This window comes from Amphiura filiformis, chromosome 1 (genome assembly GCF_039555335.1).
Source record: "Amphiura filiformis chromosome 1, Afil_fr2py, whole genome shotgun sequence".
In the NCBI taxonomy this organism is placed as follows: Eukaryota; Metazoa; Echinodermata; class Ophiuroidea; order Amphilepidida; family Amphiuridae; genus Amphiura; species Amphiura filiformis.
This window is the reverse complement of record NC_092628.1, coordinates 77,551,901-77,579,661: the sequence shown is the minus strand read 5'-3', so window position 1 is coordinate 77,579,661 and position 27,761 is coordinate 77,551,901. Positions and strand designations below refer to the sequence as shown.

Here is a 27,761-nt window from a genome sequence, read left to right as displayed (position 1 = left end):
TAAAAAAGTTGGTAGACTTTTTGAAGGAACCTTACTCCACATGCACAAAGCATTGTAGCCAAAGGTAAAACACACGCAGGATTGCAGATGTGCGTGCACCTCTCCCCCTACATGAAAACATAACATAGCATGGATTGCATTTCTAATTCATTGTGCAAAGCATAGTCTTCAAATTATAAAAAAATATATATCTACATTTGCAAAGATCTCTTGCAATAAATGAATAAAAATGTCATTGAAGTTAAAAGCAATTTTCACAACATTTACTTTTAACTTTGATAAATGTTAGTTGTCAGGTGCATGTTATACAATGAATACACTATTTCCACTGAAATAATTGAAGAAAAAAATACACAAAAAAATGCTACTTGTTTAAATACAACATCTAAAAATGTATGTATGAAAATGTGGCATAATCAGGTAATTTTACTGTTTAATTGCTTACAGTATAATTAAATCTTATTATGATCACTTGAAATAATAACAAACACACTCAGGATTTATCACGACACATATGATGCAAAACTATTCACATTCTACATACATGCAGCAAATTGGTGAGAATTTTATCAATCTTGTACATCAGGGGTGTGAGAAGACCACAGACCAAAAAAGAGGGAATTACTAAAAAACACTGAAAAACAGCGTAACAGAGTAAAAACGCCAAATATAAGACATAAAAACACATAAATTTTGGCCAAAAAAAGAGGAAATCAGCTGAAAAGAAGAACTCTCACACCCCTGGTACATGTACAATTGAATTCCTGCAGAGGATGACTAAATTCAAACCCTGATTATGTTGCTACATACAGTCCTGTCTAAACCACTTGACATGTGACGGCAGTTATGCGCACTGCCCGGCAGTATGCGCACAAATTATGGCAATTTCCATTGGTCTTTACCCTGCAGTGTGTGTACGCACCATAGTTTGCTCAGGGCATGTGCATTTTAAATCGCCCGCCACATTTCATATAGTACAAGAAAGCCATTGAACATCGTAGCGGTTCATTCAAGCATATCGATTGACCAGTACCTCTCCTTTGTTGATAAACAATGATGTCAAGTGGTCTATAGGATATGCCATTGGGCTATTCCAGTCTAAATCCATACACCCTCTATAGAAGACATTATCTTAATCTTCCACACAGGGAGTGTGAATTTCAAATGGGGTTACCTGAATGGACAACTCCATTTCAAATCTACACCCCCTGTGTGGGAGATTAATGTCATATCTTCCATAGGGGGTGTATAGTTTTCAACTGGAATAGCCCATTGCTGCTGTATTCTTTGAATGATAGTCTCCAGCAATATAGCAACATGAAACAACATTCAAATCCAGGGTGTATCTTTACAAGATGTTTTCACATGACTACTATACATGCAGGAATAAAGCCAAGAAATATATTTAAACCTTGAATTACAGTAGAGGGGTAAATAAAAATGCAGCCTTCTAAAAGTTTCAGTCAATGTTAGATCTGGGCATGACGTACACTATTATTGCATAAAGACATTTAAGTCATGGTGATCGACAGCTGACATCAGTACCAAGATGCCTTGAATTGGTTGGCTCCAATAAAATAGTGTTGTTTTTGTTGCACAGGCTGACACCTGTCTGAAATACTTTCAACACTTCCAAGATGCTAGACAAAGAACTGAAACCTAAGCAACTACTATTTCCTATGGATTGTGTAGAAACTCTAGTAATTCATGGAAATTCATGGTACATTAATACATATACTTCATGTTTTCGCATGAAAGCGTCAGCGCAATGAAGGAAATATGTAGCTAAATTGCGTTTCTTGGATCCTCGCAACTTGTTCAACATTCACACCTAAATGCATCTATGCAGAGATTTAACAAACAAAGGACAGCTTGGTTCCCACCAGTCATTCTTGTTTGCCGTATGTCCCATCTAAGACATCATTCTGCAATGCTGAGAGGAAGTCCCTACGCAAAAGAAACAAAACCAAATCAATACACGTAATTATATTACCATGTCAAGAACTCCAAAAATGGTCTCATTACATTTCTCTGAAACTTTAATTTAATTTGTTTCACATCTTCAAGTTGCCATAATGGAGGCAATATCCAGTTATACTTTCAATCACCTGTACAGTAGATGAATGTTGCACTAAGTTTCCAATCATTTATAAGTATGTCTTCAATTCATTTATTTTTCAAAATTCACAGTTGCATTGTGTTTTGTGTAAGATATATATATATACACATCTTATTACCAGATATGTTACAAGTTGAGCCAAAAGACACAATTCACTATATAATATCTGTGGGGAAATTTGAAAATCTGAGTCGCATCATTTCATTTTTGAAAATCAAGCCTCTAGTCATTGGTATGACAAACCCTGGTATCGTTGCTCAATGCTAGCTGACAAAACTCACCCTAGTTGAGATGCTCTAGATGATCTTTGGTCTGTTATTGGTATCACATCTGGGGGAGGAGGTGCTGCTCTTCCACGATTTTGTCTTTCCAAATTTTCTTCAAAACCTGCATGCACAGAATAACATTAAGAGATGGGGTTTAGTTTATAGAATTTCCAACACTTAATCTCTGGTAAAAGTTTTTTTTAATCATTAATTCAGCAGATCATTTAAGCATTCTTTGTGACAAACATCTTATAATTGGTGGAAACCCATCTTATGTAATGGCCACATGTGAGCTACCTACTGTACCCCGCGGGATATCCTTAGGTCCAAAACGAAATGTGTAAAATATATTTTTCATAATGCCGGAAATATACCTGTTGCAAAATATTTAGTAATCTAATTCATAACCATTACTTTTCAACTCTTCACTAAAATGTAAAATTTATACCTAATTTATTTTAATCACAACTTGCATTTTGCCGTTTAAAAAATCGAACCTGCTAAAATGCTAATGACCAATTACTGCAGTGTGAAATCATGCAATGTGCAAACATGTGCATAAATGGTCTGTTGGACACATTGTGTCACATAATCCATCTCTATGTGCCTATGTCGCACAGAGTTTCTGGGGTTCCACCCTCTGGGAACCCCGCCAGGGCCCCTGGACCCCACCCGTTAGAGGCTTTGCTCCAAGTCACTCGCCATGCAAAAGTACATTCAATATCAAATTCTAAAATTTCCCCGATTCCAAAATCACAATGTTGGCAGCTCTGACATGAACGATCTTGGTTATGAATGATCTTGAATCTGAAGACCCACTAACTTATATACCTGAAAATATGGGTTGCAGACCTGCACCGTGAGCTGCAGAATTGGAAGACAGTGGTGTAGACTCCATCATGCGTGTTATATTTTCTAGCTTCATTTGTAGCGATGTATCTGCCTGTCCTGATGGATGTCTTCTCCTCTCTGTATCTGATGGTGTGTTATTGCCATCTGCATACACATTCTGAGATGCTGCCATTAACTCTTCTATGGACATCTGTAAAATACAATGAGGTAATATATGTTGTGTTACTATGACAAATGAGGCAAAAGTTTAATAACGACTGCCACACTAAGAGATTAGGAAAGCTGAATTTATACACAAACACAATCACTGACTGATTGTGATGCACTGCTGTTGGAAAGCGATGTTCAATGGCCACATTTTTTTGATGCATTGCTCCTTGCTTTTGCAATTTAGGTTTGCAGCGATCGCTATTGCAGATGACAATTAAAATATTCAAAAGGCCACAAAATACATTTTTAGAACATCCATTGCTGTCAATAATTAAATTGTTTTCAATGTATTCATATCCGAATGTTAATGATCAAAAAAGTTGAATTAATTGGCAAAATTATAGATCCAGTTGGTAGAAAATGATTGGTTGATGCATTCATGTGACAAGAGACATCATTCGGAAGTTAAGATTTCTTCAACTCGCAAAGGCAACATTTTTTTTTGCCTCAGGGGCTTGTATCGATTGATCGGCTTAATGCCCTGCAAACGGAAGTAATCACTGAGCATGCGTAAAAATCGATTTGCTGCAAAGCGATTGAGTGTAAATTTAGTTTAAGAGATTTTGTTAAGATTTTCATTAGGGTTTAGGTTATGATTAGAGTTGGGAGTGACCACAGAATAGAGTACACTTATAGCTATTATTAGAAATGATGTCTATGTTGTGGATAACATGCATACCTTCCCTTGTGCATCGCTAATTGCTTGATTCAATATGACTGCAGGCCACTTATAGCTATATTGGAAATGATGTCTGTTGTGGATAACATAACTTGTGCATCGCTAATTGCTTGATTCAATATGACTGCAGGCCACTTATAGCTATATTGGAAATGATGTCTGTTGTGGATAACATAACTTGTGCATCACTAATTGCTTGATTCAATATGACTGCAGGCCACATGACTCTCTCTATCTAGGAGATCAAGGTGTGAGATAGCTTACCTCTTTCTTGAGTTTATGTTGACTAGTTCTGATATGTGAGAAGTCTGTGTTTCTCATGTATTCCATAGCTGCTTGATTCATTATGACTGCAGGCTACTTACTGCTAGCATGACAAGGAGATCAAGGTGTGAGATAGCTTACCTCTTTCTTGAGTTTATGTTGACTAGTTCTGATATGTGAGAAGTCTGTGTTTCTCATGTATTCCATAGCTGCTTGATTCATTATGACTGCAGGCTACTTACTGCTAGCATGACAAGGAGATCAAGGTGTGAGATAGCTTACCTCTTTCTTGAGTTTATGTTGACTAGTTCTGATATGTGAGAAGTCTGTGTTTCTCATGTATTCCATAGCTGCTTGATTCATTATGACTGCAGGCTACTTACTGCTAGCATGACAAGGAGATCAAGGTGTGAGATAGCTTACCTCTTTCTTGAGTTTATGTTGACTAGTTCTGATATGTGAGAAGTCTGTGTTTCTCATGTATTCCATAGCTGCTTGATTCATTATGACTGCAGGCTACTTACTGCTAGCATGACAAGGAGATCAAGGTGTGAGATAGCTTACCTCTTTCTTGAGTTTATGTTGACTAGTTCTGATATGTGAGAAGTCTGTGTTTCTCATGTATTCCATAGCTGCTTTAAATGTGACTAATGTGTACCTAAAAAAAGAAACATATTGAAATGTAATCAATACCTAGCTCATATCAAATATAAGAGAATAAAGATATTGTTTTGACCCTCTGTTGTGCATCTATTGTCTCATATAAAACAGGCGATATCATTTTTTTTAAAGTAGCACAACAAAATCTATGGCCAAGTTATTCTACACCAAAAATATTGGTAGTTATATGAGATGATAGATGCGTTAAAAATAATACATTTATCCTCATTCTTAAACACTTTTAATCAAAGTTAATGTTAATATTCATTAATTGATAAATTAAAGTTTATACTAGGGTTTCTTTATAGAATTACATAAACTGAGCAAACGCCATTGGTTTCACCAAGGCGTATGATGGAGTGTCCCATCCATGCCAATGAAATTATACAAGTCGTTTCTGAAGTGTTTAACAATATACATGATCACTTCATCCCAAAAGCTCTCCTGACAAGGACATGTTGGAAATATAAACTGTCTCATCAATGTGTCGATTGATTTGATTGAAATTCTTATACCAGTTTGATATATATTTCTAGCAAGTTCTGCTTACCCCTTTTCATCATGTTTGTTCTTCACCCAATGAAACTTCTCCATATAGTATAGATTACTTGCTAGGTGACCACATTTAGCATGGCTGATAACCATAACCTAAAACAAAATCAGTTCAACAGTAGAGTCAACTATTTATTGATTTTTGGCAAAATAAAACTTGTTATTTAACATATTTTGAAATACCGTATTCATTCCAATAAGCGCCCAGGGCGCTTAACAAAGTCATTTTTTTTACCTCATTTACTTAATTTTTTTCATAAGGGGCGTTTATTAGAGACAAATTTACGTATGTTATAAAAGGGTCTTGAGAAGTTCTAGTAACTTTTCTGATGCAGAAAATGTATTGCAAGTGTACATCACTGTATCGACATCTATCACTTCAACATTAATGGTACCCTTTAGTAAATTGAAAATACCCTGGGTGGGCGCTTATTGGGGCATGGGCGCTTATTGGAACGAATACGGTAACTACATTTCATAGACCTTGTTAAGAAGTTTACAAAATTAATAACACAAATAGTTAATCAGTGAAGTCTGATAAGGTTGAAATAATTGGTCATCATCAGTATCACAAAACATTCTCCAGTTTGTCCCCTGAATCACATAATCTCAAAAGGCTGCTTTGTGTGACTTTTATTATTATGGTTGTATTTTATTTTTTTATATTTCAGCATGCTTTTAACTTTCAATGTCTTAATTTGAAAGCCATATATCCCCATGACATACCAATTACAGTACAATTACGGAATACCCTCCACACAGAATCGTAAGGGTGTGATGCCTCATTGCAACCAAGACATAAATTGCACATAAGGTGTATGCTAAATATAGGGTATGATGTAATTATTCTCCACTGACTTCATATCAATGTCTCAATTTAAAAGCCACATATCCCCATAACATACCAATAATGGGATGAGTTCATCCGATGTGAGGACTGTATTGCTGGCACTGGAACCTGGGACAGACCGGTTCTTTGTATGAGTATTTACTTCAGTAGTAATATTGTCCTGAAAGATAACACAGAAATGGTAAAAAGGTTGAGGACAGAACTCGATTGCGAGAGTTACTCTAAAATATCTTACAAAATCTTGCAGAGCAAAACCGCTGCACATGCATGCATCCCACATGATGCTGGAATGCAATCACCCTAACTCATATACGCACAGTTTCGTTGGCCAGGCCAGTGAAACACTCATGGCTACCGGTCGCCGATGGAGTGCTTGGCACGTGATAGGTCGTGGGGTCAAAACCCAGGGGAAAACTCAGACTTCTTTATTCATCTTCTCTCCTTTTTTGTTCCTTCTTTCCTTTCCGAAAGTGAAAAACCACTATTCAAGGCTAAAACAAAGTCAAATGTTTTGATCACAACTCTCTGCAAAGAATATGTCATAACAATTGTCTAACTTTTTTTGAACTTTTCAAGTGTTTATTTACATATAATATAGTGATCTGAATCAGCGAAAAAAATCTTTTTTCAGGAACTCACAACATTACAATAATACTTACAAGAGTTGCTTTGAGACATAACAGTTTTTCATGTGGATTATTAATGCCATCTAGTCTTGCTAATTCAACCACCTGCAACAAAAATAAATGACAGAAATACACTTAGATTTTCAACAGATTTTTAATTAAATTTGCATGAATCAAAGTTGATTTCATATTACTAGCAAGCTTTTCGGATTTGCCTAGCAGTTAGATTGATTCTCATGCTTTCAATGGATTATACCTCTTGTATTTATTTATTACTAGATACTCATGAGCTGATTTTTAAATAATATCTAATGGGGGGGTATTTTGTTATTTTAAAGTTATTTCTACTGAAAGTACTATGGATGGTCTACACAATCTCATCAATTTTTTTCTTTAAGGGTGTACTACACCCCTCGATAAATTTGTGTCTATTTTTTCATTTTTCTCAAAAACTAATAACACACTGGTAACAAAAGCTATGTGTATTATAGGGCAAGGAATCCAATTACTACACTGGAATTTCAGTGACCCAAGACAAGCGGTTCGTTATTTATGATAAGAAATAAGGTACCGCTAGGATGTACCTCATTTCCTATCATATATGCTGAACCGCTTGTCTTGAGTTACTGAAATTTCAGTGTAGTAATTGGATCCCTTGCCCCAATAATATACATAACTTTTTTTACCAGTGTGTTATTATTTTTGAAAAATGCAAAAATAGTCACAAATTTACCACAGGTGTAGTACCCCTTAAATGCCATCATATAGTTGATCTTGATGACTTGAACAAATTTGGCTAATTTTGATGCACAAATAAATTTGTTTACGATACTCATTATTTTAGTATACATACACACAGCTGCAGTTGGATGATGATAAGAAATATGATAAGAGGAAAGGAAAGTTGCTATGATTATCTACACCAAAACAATTCAGATGAAAGTCTTATTATTCAACTTACAGCACCAGGTAGTTCACAACAAAATTCCTCCAGTAGCCCAAGCTGTTCCCCTGTCACTCCCTGTAATTCTTCAACCTTCTGTGCTAACCTTCTGTCTCCTGCAGCACACTGAGTTGTGACTGCATTGATTACTTTGGAATGTACGCCTCCCATGATGTAACTGTTTCAAGTGTATAAATAATAACAAATAGGTGGCATTAACAAAACTGTCTTCAATAACATACATACCCTGAGGGGTACTCAGTACAAATGGCCATACGGGGATGTACTGTAAACTGCATTTTTTGGCCTTTTTGTGTATCAATAACCCCTTTTTCTAGGACAAGTTTAGCAAATGGATGGGTATTTTTTGTCAAAATTTTCTCAATTTTTTCAGAAAATATTTGAAATGTCTACACATTTGGGTAAAAGTTGTTCAGTCTGGCCCAAATTGTGACTTGGGTATATCGATAGGTCCAAATTGCTCTAAAATTGGTATATTGATGGGTCCACTTTCAACTTCTATGAGTAACCCCCCTCCCCAGGTTTAAAATACATCAGATAGATTTCAAATATGCATGAAATTTCTTCATACAACTGGTAGCTTATTTTATTATGGTTTGTGTAGCATTTTCACCTACAGTACTCTTATCCTGGTGGTGGGTGACAAAGATGTCACAGGTTTAAGTGATGCATCTAGTGCATGTAGTTGTAGATGTAATTGTAGCTGCTGTTTCCCTCTCCTTCATTCCTACAATTTTTACTCTTCTATTACTTTTTATAACTTTTCTTCTTGCTTGCTTGCTTGCTTGAAACACTCCTATGCTGCAAATCAATTCAACTTGTCACTGGCTAGCCGTAAGGTGAAAAGGGAAGCAAAGTACGTAAGTCTCCTCCTGCTAGTACATAGCAGGGTGACACTCTTGCTCCATATCTATTTGTAGTGGTCCTGGATATGCCCTGAGACTGCAATAGAGGGTAAGGAAGAGGAACTTGGATTCCAACTACAATTTAGAAAGAAGAAAAAGTAGGGGCATTGGTCCAGAGGTTGTCACTGACTTTGATTTCACCGATGATAGCATTATTGTCAGATGAAATAGATCAAGCTAACAAGTTGCTCAGCCAGGTAGAAACATCAGTAGGAAAGGTCGGACTGAAAATGAATGCTGGCAAAATGAAGTTCAAGGCATTTAACCACAACAAAGGTCTCGCAGTCAAGACAAACAGTGGAATACAGATTGAGGAGGTCACAGATGTCAAATACCTGGGGGCATGGATGCAGAGCTCAGAAAAGGATGTAAAATTCGAAAAGCAGCAGCCTGGAGTGCTTGTAATGGGATGGCTAAGATCTGGAAGTCATCGCTCTCAACAAGGTTGAAACAATGCTTATTTACAGCAACAGTTGAATCAGTACTGCTCTATGGGTGTGAGGCATGGACTGTCACTTCCAAACTGGCAAAGGAGCTGGATGGCTGTTACACCAGACCAACATATGACAAACAAAGAGCTGTATGGTGACCTCCCAAAGTTATTAGACAAAATCAGGGAAAGAAGGACATGGTTTGCTGGTCAAGGCTGAAGAAGCAAGACAGAACCTGTATATAAATAGGTGCACTGGATTCCGAAGCATGGGAAAAAAACAAGGAAGACCTGCCCTAACATATGTCGACATTCTAAGGCAAGACACCGGACTTGAACCTATACTGACATGACAACAGCAATGCAAGACAGGAAGATATGGAGGACCATCACAGTTTGAGGACAACACTCGACTTAAGCAAGTAAGCAACTCTTATCCTATTGAATCCAATGCCTATAATTTTGACAATAGTTTTATATCTCACCTTTCAACTGCTATAGATATTGCATCTTCTAATCTGCTGTCAGACTGTAATCTCACATAATGGTTGTTGTCTATAATAGCCTGTGAAGGGAAAAAAAGAGGTATTTTCCTATTGGTTATTATTATAAATGTAGGCTATTTATTACAACTACAGTCTTTTTGCTTATAACTCAAGAATGGTATGTTGCAGGTAGGTCAAACTATACTTTTTCCAAATCCTTGCAATGAGAGGAATAATTTGGTGTGCTTGTTAACCAGATTTGAGCAACTTTGAAATTTGAACACTGTGTTGACCCAACCTTGAATATGGCCAGAGTGCCATGAATCATTTTTTGTTAACATCTTGAATGTATTATAGGACCATAAAAGGAAGCTAAAAAAGTTGGTTGGTAGAGTCCAGTGGGGGGTCATCATTAAATTCCTGTATATACCGGACTACACCAGGCACAAAAAAACTTCGTCAGTTATATTCATCCTTGCTGTTCAATAACTTGATAATTTTGGATTATTCTGAAATATACATTTTGTTAATTGGACTTTTCTTTCTCATTTGACACCCTGATCGTGAACATTGAGCAAGAATTGACCAAGATATGCGCCTCAAACTCTCAAACCCCAAAATGAAAAGTTGCAATTTTAATGATCCAATTGTGCCTGTTACATTGTGTGCTTTATTGATTGGCCCGTGGTGCTTGTGTGCAATACAACGATGCGTTCCCATTGAAAATCATTGAACATGCAACTTTTGGTTTGGGGGTTTCAGGCTTTGGAGGCGCATATCTTGGTTAATTCTTGTTCGTTTTTCACGAACAGGGTGTCAAATGAGAAAGCAAAAGTCCAATTAACGAAATGTATATTTCAGAATAATCCAAAGTTATCAAGTTATTGAACAGCAAGGATGAATATAACTGACGAGTTTCTTTTTGTGCCTGGTGTATACTGCTGGAGGCATAAAAACTAACAAATAAAAATGGGTTTTAAAACTAATTTTGGCCTAGTATTGATTGACCTACTCACCTCTCTGCTGACTTCCCACATTTGTCTGAGTTTATGAGCAGCCGCATCCAGATAGCCCTTGACTATCATATACGTCGTGTTAAACTGTCGTATGTTAATATCTAGACTAGCGATATGTTGTCGATTCTCGGGGAATAAATTCAAGAACTTCTTATTCCTAAAAAGCAATTACAGCAAAAATAAAAATAAAATAAATATTCAAGGGACACTTATACATGTTACTATGAATATAAAGTATCTTGCAAAGGCTTACAATCTTACTATAAATAGCGAAATGTTGTATGTGGGGGTGTGCATCGAAAGACTCCGTCAGTTTGGATCCTAATGTCGCCAAATTCATACTGGAGATCGGGGAATGGACTGATCTTGATTTGGTTGAAAACGGTTAAGAATTGGCCTCAAAATCAGTAAAAAAGAGTTTTTCGGTCAAATATAATAGCGGCTGTTTGTTTACGGGTTATGCCAACTAACACGTCCACATGTCTAGCAGAAAGCGCGCCGTCGTTAGCCCGTCGGCGTACACGACGCACGCCACTTGACTCGCACGCACGGGTGCGCAAAGTCAACTAAACTTGCTTATGGGGTTATTGTTTACGGGATGGGATAACGGGAGGCTTGTAATAGTCTCTATCATCATGAAGCCTAATCGCATCAGCGATTCTGCCCGTTTTAGCGCGGGCATTCCGCTAGTTGATTTAATTAGGGCTTATGTGTGGTAAATTATTGTAAGGCTTTGTGAAATGTATTCAAGATCCAAGCATAAAATTCTATTCATTTCCTATTTGAATTCTTCCTGTGTAAATGGATTTTTGTTATTTAAGATTATAAAAAGGAACAAAGATAACACTTATGTTACTTTGACTTGATCATTATTTTTTCTATTATTATTATAAAACATTTATATGGTGCTCCACAAAGCAGAGAGCACCTTAAAAGAAAACATTTACAAAATCAATTCAAGCAAATATACAAAGCAATTCCAACAATTAAAGCAAAAATACAAAAACAAGCAGCAATCTGGATAAAGATGAGTTTTGAGCATGCACTTGAACCCAGACACCGACTCCATCTCTCTGATCTAAGTAGGGAGCTCATTCCATAGTTTGGGAGCACCTATGGCAAATGAAGCATCCCCAGCCTTTCTAAAAGAGTGAGGAACCCAAAGGCGGGTGAGATCAGATGAGGAGATCTGAGCGCAACACTACTATTCAAGCGATTAATTAGATCAATCAGTTAACTTGCCGCTTGAGCATTAATGCATTTGAAAATGTACAGAAGTTCACACAAATGTAATTTTAAATGAACCCTTTCTTTAACTGGAAGCCAGTGAAGCTCGTCAAGCAAGCAAGCTGGTTTTCTTCTGTATTTGTTTTTTATTGTAAGCGCAATGATGCTTTCTTTGCGAATTGCGCCCTAAGAACTTTGTAGTAGTAGTAGTAAGCTGGCAGAAGGCTGGTCCTGTCCACAACTAAAAACAAGGCACGCAGCTTTATTTTGGAAGCGCTGCAAATATATAAGATCTTTCGCATGTGCACCAAGTAAAAGCGAATTGGCGTAATCTAGACGAGACAGTACCAACCCACTGACAGCATTGCGTATGTGAAAATTAACAGAAATATTAAGTTTATGTGAACAGACATGTTTAGAGAAGAATCAAGCATAACACCAAGATTTTTAACAGATGATTTTGGATGAATACACAGATTACCAAGTTTGAGTTGAAAATTCTGAAGCGTAGGCAAAACACGGTTATTTGCAAAAACAATGAATTATGCTTTGTCTTGATTAAGTTGGGAGCATATTATCCACCATCCATGTAACGTACACCCTTGTTGTGGGCCTATAGAGCCCTGAGGAAGTGAGTATGTGAGCAAATGCTCTTTGGAAAATGTGTTCTTGACATTGACCTTTACGGTGCGGTTATGAAAATATGTACATTTTTTTGTACTAAACCAAGATGCCAAATCTAGTCTAAAGCCTATGAAGTAAGATACTGTGATCCACAGTATCAAAGGCAGCGGACATGTCCAATAGAACCATAAAGACAGCATTACCTTTGTCAAAAGACTGCAGGTTATTGTTCTTAACTTTTAACAATGCAGTCTGCATACTATGGTTTCGCCTATAGGCCGACTGATGTTGTTCACCAAGGCAATTGCTGTCCAAATAGTCGGTAACCTGACATGTCACTGCCTTTTCCACTACTTTAGACAGAAAGGTAATATTCGCAATGGGGTGATAACTTTAAATGAGTTTGGATCCATGGTGCTCTTCCTAATAACAGGTTTTATGATGGAATGTTTCAACCTTATGGAAATACACCTGATGCAAGAGAAGCATTGACAATTTTTGCTATTACAGGAAGCATGGTAGGAAGGTTTGTTTTTTTTACTAACCATGAGGGCATAGTATCCAGCAGGCATGGGTTTTAAGCCAAGTTCTAAGCCAAACTCTTATGTCAAAGCACGGATGCGAGACTCCACATATAAAAAAAGTCTCGCATCCCTGGTAAGACACAATAAAACTTACTCAAAATATTCTGTCCTAGGTGTTAGAAAATGATCAGATAAACCGGCAGAACCCCACCTGCCCTGTAATGTAAGAATATCAATAAAACTTACTCAAAATATCCTATCCTAGGTGTTAGAAATTGATCAGACAGACCTGCAGAACCCCGCCTGCCCTGCAAAGTAAGAATATCAATCAAGCAATCAAGTCACAGATAAATTTCATATGTTGAGAGCATTATTTTTTTCTAAAAGTTTATAATTTGTTTACACTCAATTTAATGCAAATCACAGGCATTGTGGAAAGCTTGTATTTCATACTATAATCTATTTTAATAAACTCCCTTCTTCTTCTTCGATCCTTATTAGTGCTGGCCTCATATGTATGAGTATTAGCGCACTGCAAACAGACAAGCTGTACTTATTTTAACTCTGGAACCTAGAGTAGATGAGTGTATTTTTGAAGTACAGTCAAACGTAACCGGGATGATCCCCTGCTCTTTTCGAATCAAAAACTTAGAAGGAAGTCTTGCATGTGGGGACAGATTCTGATACTTTTAATATCAATAAATCTCACATGGGAGATTCAGATCTGAGATGAAAATGTACAATACATTATTGTATTTTCATCTCAGATTCAGATCTATCTACAAATGCTTTCTTCTAAATACAGATATAAGCATTTCACATGCAAGCAAATGCTATTTTCTGTACAACCGTACAGTTTTCATTTCAGATCTGAATACTCCCATGTGAGATTTATTCACTCTTCAAGGCCTGTGTTGAAAGCATTCTGTTGTATGGGTCAGAAACTTAGACCATTACCAAGAAAATGGAGGACTGACTCAATGGATGCCACACACAACTGTTGCATCGGGTGTTAAGTGTCAGCTGACGAGACCACATTCCAAACACTGCGTTGTACAGCGACATCCCCCCTGTGCCATCACTGATCAGACAACATCGCTTATGTTTTGCTGATCAGTGCATTCACACAATTGACCAGTCTGTCTCCCAACTGATTTTCTGGACCCCTCCTGATGGGAAACCAAATAGACGCAGAGGCCACTTCAGTACCCTGACACCATCAAGAGTGATATTGGCCTACAACCATCAGCGATTCAACAACTGATGACAGAGGTGTCATAGTGGCAGTCAAGAATAACATGATCTGTGCACACAGACATGACTTAGACACAGATTGTGAGTTAATTTGGATTGAAATGAGTGTAACTGGTACAAAACCAGTTTTGATTGGTTCATACTATCGTCCCCCTAAAACTAAGATTGAGTATTTGAACAGATTGCGTGAATCTATGAATAAGATTCAGAACCCAAACCAGTACAGTAATATTTATCTTGCTGGAGACTTTAATCTTGGAGACATCATATGGGATACCCAAAGCGTGCGTTCTGGTAGTCAAAAACCTACCCTATGTCGGGAACTCATAGATGTAGCCAATGATTATGGTTTAGAGCAAGTTGTTGTTGGTCCCACAAGAGGTAAAAGCACCTTAGGCCTCATGTTTGTTAAGAACTCCTCCCTGGTGCTCAAATCCAGCACAATACCGGGGATAAGTGACCATGACTCAATTCCGGTAGTGTTAATTCACACAACTCCATCCACCTCAAAGCAAAAACCAAGAAAGATATTCATGTATCATAAAGCCAACACCACAGATCTGAAAGCAGAAGTGAAGGGTATAAGTAATGACTTTAGAGATAAAGACATCTCTAACACTGATGCTGATGAACTGTGGGTTGAATTTAGAGACAGGTTCAAAACAGCAGTTGATAATAATGTTCCTTCCAAAATAGTGCGGAAGAGGAACAGCACACCCTGGATTAATCATACTCTCAAAAGACTACACAAACGTAAACAAAGGGCATATAATACAGCCAAAAAATATGGCAAAGAGGAAGATTGGGAGAAATTTCTGGAATTAAGAAAGAAAATCAAAAAAGCAACCAAGAAAGCATACAGGAGGTATATCAAGAACATATGTATGGAGTCAACAAAACAATTTTGGAGCTTTGTTAAGTCACTTAAAAAAGACTCCACAGGCATTCCTGCGCTAAAACACAGAGGTGAATTAGTAACTGACAACAAGCTGAAGGCGGACTTACTTAATGAACAATATAGGCAGCAATTCACACAAGAGAGATTATCAGACTTGCCAAAAGAGGAAAAGAGTAGTATTCCATCCATGCCCAATATTACAATTAGAGAAAAAGGTATAATCAAAATGCTCTCTGACCTCAACCCACACAAGGCCGCAGGGCCTGATGAGATCACTCCATGGGCTTTGAAAACCACAGCTCAGGAGGTAGGCTTGACATTGTCAATTATTTTCCAACGCTCCCTTGACACAGGGGTCAGGGGTAGTACCCCAGGATTGGTTAAGTGCCAATATAACCCCTATTTTTAAAAAGGGGGATCGGACTGATCCAGCTAATTACCGATCAGTGAACCTAACCTCAGTTTGTAGTAAGGTTATGGAACATGTATTACATTCCAACATTATGCAACACCTGGACTCACACAATATAATATGTAGCCAACAGCACAGCTTTAGGAAAGGCCACTCGTGCGAAACACAACTCCTCTCCACCGTTCAACATATTGCCAAAGAACTGGACCAGAGACACCAAATAGATCTCATAGTCATGGACTTCACAAAAGCCTTTGACAAGGTCCCACATCAAAGTCTCCTTTTGAAATTAGACCGCTATGGAATCAGGGGTTCCATCCACAACTGGATATCTTCTTTTCTCACAAAACGCAAACAGCGGGTTGTCATAGATGGAGAATTCTCCGAATGGGTGAACGTAGAATCTAGTGTACCACAGGGAACTGTGACTGGTCCGCTTGATTTTTTACTTTTTATCAACGACTTACCCGATGGCATCAACACAAATGTGCGCTTGTTTGCCGATGACTGTATATTATATTCAACCATAGCCGGATCTGATGATGCTGGCAGACTTCAGAAGGATTTGGATACCCTTACAGTCTGGCAAGACAAGTGGCAGATGGAGTTTAATGCAAACAAGTGTTTCGTGCTACATATTACACATGCAAGATCACCTATCAAACACTCGTACACACTTAACAACATGGTGCTTCAAGAAGCCGAATCTCACACATATCTAGGGGTAGATTTTACACATGACCTCACCTGGAACTCACACATCAACAAAATAGCCGCTTAAAGCAAACAGAACTCTGGGGTTCCTTCGCAGAAACTTATACTCATGCCCAAGTCAAATCAAAGAAATGTCATACAAAACTCTGGTTCGCCCAATTCTGGATTACTGCTCTCCCGTATGGGATCCCTTCACAAAACAAGGTATAAATCAACTTGAAGCAATCCAGAATAGAGCAGCCAGATTCGTCAGTGGGAAATGTGAAAGAAAAAGCAGCATCACAGCAATTAAAAACAAACTGAATTGGGAGTCTCTTCAAATAAGAAGAAAGACGGATCGTCTGACAATTTTCCAGCAAGCAGTCGCGGGTCACCTCGCCATTCCAGTGCGAACACTCCTGCGCCCGGTCAAAAGGAACTCACGGAATACATCATCCACAAACAACTACATCCCTATTTCCTGCAATAAGAACTGCTATAAATACTCATTTGTTCCACGAACCCTAATTGACTGGAACACCCTGCCACAATCAATATCAACAATCCAAGACAAGAAATCATTCAAAGCAGCGGTTCAGCACCATCTACTACAGTAACCAGTAACCATACCAGTGTCAAGAAAGATTTGCATGCGCATCGCAATCCTGCCCGGTTGACTCGCTGTTGAAGTGGGTGTTGGGCAGTACTAAAGACAAGACAAGACAAGACAGAAGACTTTGGACCCAGCATACTTCTGATGCTTTCTCCATTCTGTCCACGGCCGACTGATGATGATGATGATGATGATGATGTACAACCATATGTTTATTATAAAACAAACATGGATGGGGGTTCTTAGTGCGCACCAGAATAGGGATAGCATTTTCAGGATTTTATGTTTAGCTATGGGGTGCACATTTCAGGAGCGCTTTCTCAAAATTGTCTCTAAAAATCTGGGACTCTAGGATCTAGACAACTTATCATCCCCTAAATATGAGTGAAACTAACCTTGACAGCACCTTCCAATGGCTTCTGTATTATCAGCAGTTTGAATGGTTTATATTCCTGAAAAAAATGGTAATTTCTCATTATAAATGGGAATGAAAAAATACTATGACATTTGTAGGACTATAAATGACATAAATCTAATGATAAGGCTTCCATTATTTTTGAAAATTCACTATATAACACATATCAAGCTTTATAATCATAACCAACACAATGTTGAAGTCAAGAAAAAGTCAGACCAATATACTTTAACATTTTTAATATTGACCTCTATTCTGGAGGTATTTGTTTACATAAGAGTCCATAGTAGAAAAAAAAACAGATATATTTCACATTTTCAATAAAATGTCAAAATAACTTAGGCAATGGAAACAAATTAGTTCGATCTTTAGATCGACCATCGATGCTTGGTTTATCATTATTTATGAAATCAATTAATTTACTATTTTTAATTGTGATAAAATAGTAATTTGTGCCTGTAGTGATATTGATCAATATAAAATTAGTGCTAATTCTGATTAATTAGTTGATAATTCATTAATAACAAGCATCAAAGCAGAATCAATGATCCATCCAAAGATCGAACCAATTTGTTTGTAGTGCCTTATATAGAATCATTTCTGCAAAAAGACTTTCTGACATGGCTGTAAAAAGGTGATAAGAGTCAGCAACACAAAACTCACAATCAACTCTCATTAGCTTAGTAAAGTTACACTACTGCATATATAAGTAAATTTATGCAAATATTTACCCAGTATGGTAGTGTGTTATAAAACATGTCATACTATATGGATAGTTTTAAACCCACATTTAAGCTAGTGAGCATGCTGTCCAAGACAAGCAGCCTACTACATTTCACAAGTATAGTTGCAAAGGAGTGTGCAATAATCCAGCTTTTTCATAAATTTGATAATCAGAATAAAAGATACTTGGTACAAAAATTTACCATTGAGAGAACTTCTTAATCCATTCTCAACTGCTATTGCAGAGTTCTGCTTACCTTATTATATCCCAGTTCTTCTGACATAACCCTTGTCCTTCCAGGGTGCCTGAATCCCTCTGTAGTAAGTATGATATCATCATCAAGGATAATGGTTTTTGTTCCACCTTTGTCTGTGCTGATGTAGTGGCTGTTGACAACAAAGAAACAACATAACACATTATTGAATCCTTTATTTTTAAATTCATCTTGGACTTCTCCCGTGAATGTGTTCAGCAAGTAATCTTCAGTGAACTGCATTCCTTTACGGACCCTTCAACAGATCTTCTGTCACTGAAGGAATACACCTGATATAAAAGATGGGCAGTTCTATGGGTATACTACTACTTACTGCTATTTCCCACTTTCAGACAAACTTATGTTTAACTAGAATTACGCGGTTCGTAATTAAGGTGGCCTCCACAAAACTATACACCACATGAGGCTACCATATACTATCACAATACCAAGTTTGATATAATATTGGATGGCTGAGCGTGATACCATAACATATCGGATGAGTCATAAAAATATCGGACGAGCCAACGGCGAGTTCGATATTTGTATGCCGAATCCGATATGTTATGGTATCATGCAAATAAGCCATCAATATTATCATTATTAGGTTTTCTTAACTCCTAATAACCCTGAAAACATAATAATGAAGTTGATCGGTGATTGCGTTTAAGCTGGAGAGTGGATTAATGGAAATGAAGGCAAAATGTGCAAATGAGCTCATTAATATTCATAAATATGCAAATAAAATGACACAAAAACTATTCAGCACATCAGGCCACCATATCCTATCACCGTACCAAGTTTGATATAATATTGGATGGCTGAGCATGATACCATAACATATCGGATGAGTCATAAAAATATCGGACGAGCCAGCGGCGAGTTCGATATTTGTATGACGAATCCGATATGTTATGGTATCATGCAATAATCATCAATATTATCATTATTAGGTTTTCTTAACTCCTAATAACCCTGAAAACATAATAATGAAGTTGATCGGTGATTGCGTTAAAACTGCAGATTGGATTAATGACAATGTAGGCCAAATATGCAAATGAGCTCATCAATATTCATAAATATGCAAATAACATGACACAAAAGTGTACAGCACATGAGGCCACCATAGACTATAACCGAAGCAAGTTTGAAGTTAATCGGTGGTTGCATTTGAGCTGCAGAGTGGATTAAAGACAATGTAGGCAAAATATGCTAATGAGCTCATTAATATTCATAAATATGCAAATAATGCGACACAAAAATATACAGCACACGAGGCAACCATATACAATCACCGTACCAAGTTTGATATAAAATTGGACGGATTGAGTGTGATACCTGAATTTATCGGTGAGCTAGAGTTTTCAAATATCATGCGAGGCGAAGTCGAGCGTGATATTTGAAAACTCTAGCGAGACTGATAAATTCAGGTATCATCGATATTATCCGTCAATTTTATCATTATTATGTCTTCAGAATCTTTTTTTGATCAAAAACATTATTTTTGGTCAAAAATGCGACTCTTGGTCAAAAATGATTTTTGACGTGATTTTTGGTTAAAAATGTGATTTTTGGTCAAAAATGTGATTTTTGGTCAAGAAAGTGATTTTTGGTTTAAAATGTGTTTTTTTGGTCAAAAATGTGATTTTTGCTCATGGCTTGTCACATTAACAACAACAAAATCACACCAACAGACTTTTACACATAAAGTATATGAACTATGCACTCTATGAAGAGGCTACAGATATGAAAAAACCCTGTAGCTCCAGGTGACCGATACACAAATTTATCAGACAGCTGGGTTATGTACAAAGGTATAGGATGCAAGATTCTGAAGACATAATAATGAAGTTGGTCGGTGATAGCGTTTAAGCTGGAGAGTGGATTAATTATTATTATTTATTCTTTCTTTATTGAGGGTAATACTGCTTCAGTGACAAGCACTGCTTTTCAAGCAGGCCCTCATTGTATACATGTTATAGCAACAAAATATATTACGATACACAATATTTACAAAAATAGCATACATAATATACTAGTATTACAAATAAGTATAATGGTATCATCAAATACAAGAAAATTATAAGTACCATGATTCAAAATACAGAAATACAATAATTATATTTATACAAAAAATAAGCAAGCAAATGAACAAAATGTAGATAAAGACAGGCCTAAATTTCTTTAATTTTTGACTGAAATTGGCCTAAAGTCATATTTTCCATCTGCGCTCTTACTGTTGGTGGCAAAGAATTCCATGCATAGGCTGCCCTGACGTGAAAAGTACGTTGACCTGAATTTGATTTAAATTTTGGAACAATCAATGTATTAGAAGTATGATTTCTAGTTATATGATTATGGTTATCATGAACAAAATCAAATTGAGAAGATAAGTATGATGGATATTCATTCTTTAAACATTTGAAAACAGTCATTAATAGAGTATTATGCCATCTTTGATCAAGTTTAACCCACTGCAAAGTATTCATTAAATCATTAGTGGGTGTCCTTATATCTGCTGAGAGAATTATTCTAGCTAAATTATTATGAAGTACCTGAAGCCTATTATGGTACTCTACACTAAAATTTGACCAGACCATGCTGCCATAATCAAAGTGGGGAATAACAAGAGCATTGGATAACATTACAGTGGTTTTGTGTGGAAGGAAATATTTTATACGTTTTATTATGCCAGTTCTTTTGGAAATAGTTTTACTAACATTATCAACGTGAGCTGACCAAGACATCTTGCTATCAAATTTTACACCTAGATATTTAAACTCATCTACTCTTTCAATATCATTGTTGTTATATAATAAATGTACATTGTTGAACTTTTCAAGCATTTTGTTTGTACCAAAGATCATAAACTTAGTCTTTTCAACATTTAAAGTGAGTTTGTTTACTTTGAACCATTCAGCTACCCTACTTAGACATGACTCCATTTGAATTTTAAGATCAGATTCATTTTAGCTTTACACATTAAAGAGGTATCATCAGCATACATTACAGTTTTACATTCAGACACAGCATTAGGTAAACAGTTAACAAAAATGATAAACAGTAAAGGACCTAAAATTGAGCCCTGAGGAATACCAATATCAATTGGCCTAAAGTCAGAAAGAGTTGAGTTAACATTAACAGTTTGTTCTCTGTTGTTTAAGTATGATTTAAACCATAATAATTCATCCCCATATACCCCATATTGTTTAAGTTTCCTAATCAGAATATCATGATTTACAGTATCAAATGCTTAAGTTTAAGTCTATAAATAAAACGCCTGTAGCATAACCTGTATCCATTCTTTAAAATGTAATCTTGCACATCTAGAAGGGTTGTTGTTGTGTAATGGATTTGCTTCCGCCCGGACAAACAAACAAACAAAGAAACAAACAGGGGAACAAACAACAATCTGGATGATAACATAAGCCCCACATATATGTGGGGGCCAAAAATGTTATGCAAATTCCAGGAATACAAATAATTAAAATAACCAATCTTCTGGAAATAAAAACAAATAAGATACAAAATGAACAAAGTATTACTTACTCTTGTAACATAGGTGATGGCTTCAAAAGATGAGTTTCTGGCAAAAATATAATAAGAGCAAAATTGTAAGAAAATATGTTTGTTTGCTCTTCCTGAGAGCCGATGTTTAAATTTTTGCTTGCTGATATGTTTGTGACTTGTCTCCGTTTTTTAATAATGTTAAGAGGGTCATTCCTTGTCAAACCAACCAATTTTTCAAAAATTTGAAGCCCTACGCTCTCAGAATTCTGTCTGCAAGCATATATGCCTCTAAACAAGGTTATTTTTGACGAAAGAGATGAGAGGCAGACACTCTCCACAAAAACATTATTTGGAGTTTTAACAAAGTAATTAATGATAGTGTATTATTGTAAGACCAATCTACTGAAACGTTTGTGGGGAGGGTGTAAGGGTGTCTACGTTTTTAAAAAGTTTTTCAATGTTTTTCCTAACCTTACACAAAGTCTAACCACCCCAAACTTTACCTTACTACATGTATACAAGCCTACCCTAGCCCAACTAACCTTTAACCTAACCCAAAACCCTTGCCCTTACCCCAAAAGGGAATTAGGAGAGAAATTGATTTCACCTGAAAATTGGACCTATATTTAATGTTTTTAAATGCATGATAATAATTATAATGTTTTAATTACCGTACTTTATTTTGCCTCATGTCATCGAAATTGTTATTTTTATTGCTAACAAAATAAAAGAGAACCCTCTCACATAATTTTGGAAATTAAAAAAAAATTCTAAAATTCTAAAAATACCAAAAAAATACATTAAAGTGCAAAAGCTTTTTTCTTCTGGGTAAGAATTATTTTCTTACATGCAGGCGCAACAGTTTTTTTCTTGCAGGTTAGAAATTTGATAAATAGGTCATCATATACAAAATGCATGCATGGACCTATTTATCAAATTTCTAACCTGCAAGAAAAAAGCTGTTGCATGCAAGAAAAAAATTCTTACCCAGAATAAAAAAGCTTTTTTTGTATTTTCAGAATTTTGGATTTTTTTTTTATTTCCAAGATTATGTGAAAGTGTTCTCCTTCCTATAATTAGCCATAAAAAATTGCCATTTTGATGAGATGAGGCTAAATAAAGTAATTGAAACTTTATTATATACATGTATATTAGTGCATTTACTAAACATGCTAAATATAGGTCCGATTTGGGGGTTCCCTTTTGGGGGTTGGGGCAAGGATATCATGTTAGTTGGGCTTAAGTGGGTTTGTATGTACATGTAGTAAGGTTTGGGAAGGGGTTAGAGTTTGTGTAAGGGTAGGAAAAATATAAAACTTTTTTTTACATACGTTTAGACGTTTAACCGACCGGATTGTGGTCCGTTTAAACGGTTAGACAAATATCCGTGAATTTACACCCCTAGGAGGGTGTGTCATAGATAAAAAGTGTGTTATACATGTACTGTAATATCCACCATGGATCTCAGTATCTGCATCATTCATATCCCACAAGAAGACCAAAGCTGACACAAAAATAGCTCATTTTTAACCTAAAATTGCCCAAATCAGCAACCTTTCACTCAAAATTCACAAATGAAATGTTAATGTACTGAACTATACTGACCTACAAATGCCTGGCTAATTTGCACTCCCACTAAGGAGGCTGCCTGAGGTATACACACAAGGTAACAATTCTCCTGGGCATATTCAAATGCTTCACGGAAACTAGTCTGTAAAAGAAAACATAAGAAAAATATATAATACAATCAACAGACACACCTGACACTTTAGCATTATTTTTTTTATTTGCAATTTTTTTTTATTAATTTATGTTGAAATTTTGAGGAATGAAAAGTTTTTAAAGGAAGTTTCAAGCTTATTTCAACTGGTGATAAGGCCAAATAAAAAAAATGAAACATGTTTCACATCCTTGATACTCATTTAGCATTTAACTGAAATGTAGCATATCAAATTCAAAACTTTTTCATTTTAAGGACTTGATAAGACAAAAAATATGTTGAATGATTCATTAAAAGTTGCATGTTTACTGTTTGTGAGCTTTCTGTGTACTTGTTTTAATATTTGAGTGACTATATACGAGTATTTGCCATTTTTTGCCATTTTTGCCGGTTTAAAAACCAGGCAAAAACTGGCAAAAACAGGTTTTTGCCAGTTATTGCCACTTTCTCGGCAAAAACATGTTTTTATGGGAGTACTTCTGTCATTGATGTAAACATTGCCCAGCAAAAACCGAACCCTGATGGCCGGTCACACACAAAACAACATCATCATAGGATATTTCAAGTGGATGTGTATATACACCTATCGAATGTGTGTCATCAGCCCTCAGATTAGACTATGTCATAGTCGAATTTTATTAAAAATATGTTATTATTAGTCATGGTGAACCCATTTCGTTGAAATCAAAATTGTACTGATGTTTATTAAAATTAAAGTATTCAATAGTAAAATGGTCATAAAGAATTAAGAATATCAGATGATTAGTGACAATAAAAGTAATTGAATGCAACATTTTCTTGCATAATTATAATGGCTCACTTTAATACTGAACAATTCTGATTTTGGAATCTACCAGTTTATTGATAAGCGAACCACGAAAATCCGACTATGGACTTTGAATTTTAAGCAGAACTTTGCCCCGGGACTTTGCTCTCTAAAAACACACTGTCAAGCATACTTGTTTATCAGTCCATTAACCACAAGTACTACATGTAAGCATGGTATAGTACAAGATGCGCTAGATGTTTGATGAGAGATTAACTTTCGCGTCAACACAAAAGCGCCTCAAATACCACAGATAGTTGTGTGCGGTGTAGTTAATGGTAATGGTATGGGCCCGGAAGATTTAAACCATAGCGAGATATGGGCGACCAATCACAAGGCAGATCCATTTAAAGATGCATTACATCATGGCCAATTTTAGTTAGGCCAGAAATTGGCCTAACTCTCCATAGAGTCCCGTGTTAAAAATCTTAACCGCAAGGCAAAGTCAGTAGTCCACTTGGGAAGCTAACAAACAGAGGGGTGCGGTGACTGAAAAGATCAGATACAGATGTGAAAATCTATCAGTTGCACACAAATCAATATAAATCAGAGTTTTATGATTAAATGTAATAGCCAGAGTATGCAAAATGGGCAAGTGGACTACGGAGAAGTCTACCCTCAGATCGGCCCTCAGACACACACACACAGGCATAGAGTTGTGCAGTAGCATGTTTTGTTGACATTTTTTGTCAATGTTTACATCAATGACAGAAGTACTCTCATAATTGAAAACTCAAATACAAAGGACATCAGTTGGCAATCTTAATGTTATGCAATCAAGTTTACAACATATATATCAGTCTTACAATGGGCAGAAAGTCACTGAGTCTGTGAGTCACGCCATTCAAGTACCAATATTGATTACTTCAAGTGGCATATTTTGTTCTCATACGTCAGAGTGGCACCACTCCGAGTTGATTTTAATTCAACTCCCAGCCACGGCAAAGCGCCGGTGGAGTGATCAATGACAATTTATACATGATATATCGGTATCGGCTTGCCGCTGGGCCCTAAGCGTTTCTGTTTTTTTTTTTAGTTGACATCTCATGGGATCATTATCTGACTCATCTCCCATCATCCACCAGAGGACACAGCTCCCGCTTCTTCGTTCCTCAAACCAACTCCTTCTTCCCACGAACCATCCGGGACTGGAATAACCTTCCAGAAGATCCAGCTGGTTATCCTTCACTTGACGCCTTCAAGTCATGATCAGCGGTGAGGGATCGTCCACAGAAGTAGCTCTTCCTCTCATCTGGTTTTTACTTGCACTTGTATATATTTTGCACCAGTCTTCAGTTCCTGTCGTCTATGAGCCGACACATGCGCACAAACGCAGTGCGTCTATCTACATGCAATGTTTGCACTTCAAAGGAAGAAGAAGAACTGTGCAGTGATGTATTACTATTAGCGGCAAAGCGGCAGGAAAGTATGAAACCAGCACATGAGCATTACCTACGGGATTATCTCAAGTATATAACTCTTTCTTACATCTTCTCTGATGTAATACAATGAATGATACTGACTGAGCATGTGAGTGACAGTGCAGTGGCAGTGCAATGGCAATGCATGGCCATCATGGACATGAATGGCATGAATGATGGAATTAATTTAATGGCATGATGTACATTGTAGGTATCCCAGGCAAACCTTAGTTAAGGGGGTACTATACCCCTGACCAATTTTGTGCCTATTTTTGCATTTTTCTCATACAAGATATGTATTTTATAGGGGCAAGGACTACAACTACTGCACTGAAAATTCAGCAACATCAGGCAAGTAGTTATTGATTTATTGATCAAATACTGGTTTTCCCTCATTTTTGACTGTAACTCCACAACTGTTTTCTGTGCTGAAATAAAATTTCCAGTGCAGTAGTTGTAGTCCTTGCCCCTTTATGATATATCTTACTTGTCACCAATGCGCTATGATTTTTGAGAAAAATGCAAAAATAGGCACAAGATTAGACAGGGGTGTAGTACCACCTTAACACATTTGCTAGTCAGCGAAATTCGCCGAGACCGGGCCCAAACACAATGCATATTACTTAGAAATTTGAATTTTTTTCGAAAATAGGTCGGTGAAGGAAACCTACATAAATATGTCTTCTATACTTCACTTGACCCAAATATATGATTTTTATGGTGATAATCAAGTCGCACATGGAATTTTAGAGGATTTTGATAGCAGTTCCATTAAAAAAAGCTGCTATCGCCATGAGACTTAAGCTGAATTTATACTCGATCGCCAAGCGTTTGCGATTAAACGCTTTTGAAAAGTGATGAGCAATCGCCGAATTTTGTGTTTCATCGCTCGTCGCTTTTGCATTTATACTTACAAAATGTATCACGGAGATAGCGATTGCAGACGACAATTAAAATGTTCGAAATGTCACAAAATTCATTTTTAGAACATCCATTTATGTCAATAATTATTGCTTTAAATTAATTCATCACCGAAAGTTAATAATCGAGAAAGGTAAATTATTTAACAAAATAATAGATTCAGATGGTTGTATATGATTGGTTGACGCATTCACGTGTCAAGCGATATCGCAGGGAAGTTGAGATTTCTTCAACTTGCAAAAGCGACGTCGTTTTTGCCTCGGCGATTTGAATCGATTGATCGGCTTGACGCTCTGGAAATGTAAGTAAAAGCAAAAGCGATCGAGTATAAATTCAGCTTAAGATCTAGAAACACCCCTAAATGCCGTTTTGGGGAATTTTGTTAGCAGAATCTTTTTGATGAAAGTCAATCTTTGACAAGATGTAACTTTGTTACGGAAAGTGTTATGACAAAAATGTTTTCAGTTTTGGCTTTCTTTACTCAAGGACTTTAACTTGATATGTAAAATGATGCAGTTTTATGGCAAATTTGAATTCACCTAGCATACCTACAGGCTACATGATTGATGGTACTGTAACACATGTCATGGCACGGGTAAGCTTAAAATATCATGCTCATTTTGTGTTTAAATTGCCAATAAATGACATGAAGTCCCTATCCTTAAGATGAAACAATAATGAATTTATCTCTCATTTAATGTCTGTTTACCTGCAAACATTTGTAAAACGGATTAAATTCCAAATCGTCGTGATCTGCCATCTCACTCAGATTTTTCCTGATTGACAGAAGAACCTTGACCCCAAAATCTGAGAGAGCCAAACAATGTAACCTCTTCTACGCATAAGAA

The 27,761-nt window shown here is 36.6% G+C and overlaps 1 protein-coding gene across 1 annotated transcript; it reads right to left on the bottom strand.

Moving 5' to 3' along the window:
• Positions 1-757: 757 nt before the first annotated feature.
• Positions 758-27,761, bottom strand: LOC140153751 (ankyrin repeat domain-containing protein 27-like). Its single transcript, XM_072176591.1, has 16 exons — positions 27,623-27,761; positions 23,631-23,736; positions 22,065-22,101; positions 18,519-18,648; positions 17,519-17,575; positions 13,500-13,561; positions 10,879-11,035; positions 9,863-9,942; positions 8,040-8,199; positions 7,112-7,183; positions 6,508-6,612; positions 5,601-5,698; positions 4,955-5,048; positions 3,217-3,427; positions 2,401-2,506; positions 758-1,947 (listed from the first exon to the last, which is right to left on the bottom strand). The coding sequence occupies exons 1-16, from the start codon at positions 27,671-27,673 to the stop codon at positions 1,887-1,889; spliced, it is 1,587 nt and encodes a 528-aa protein (XP_072032692.1). The 5' UTR covers positions 27,674-27,761; the 3' UTR covers positions 758-1,886.

Excerpts from the sequence above, each read along its gene's own strand:
- LOC140153751 (XM_072176591.1), bottom strand. The coding sequence starts at position 27,673 with ATGGCAGATCACGACGATTTGGAATTTAATCCGTTTTACAAATGTTTG. Across the intron at positions 8,200-9,862 it reads ATATCTATAGCAGTTGAAAG|TTACATCATGGGAGGCGTAC; the intron begins GTGAGATATAAA and ends CACTTGAAACAG. Across the intron at positions 6,613-7,111 it reads TATGTCTCAAAGCAACTCTT|GACAATATTACTACTGAAGT; the intron begins GTAAGTATTATT and ends GTTATCTTTCAG.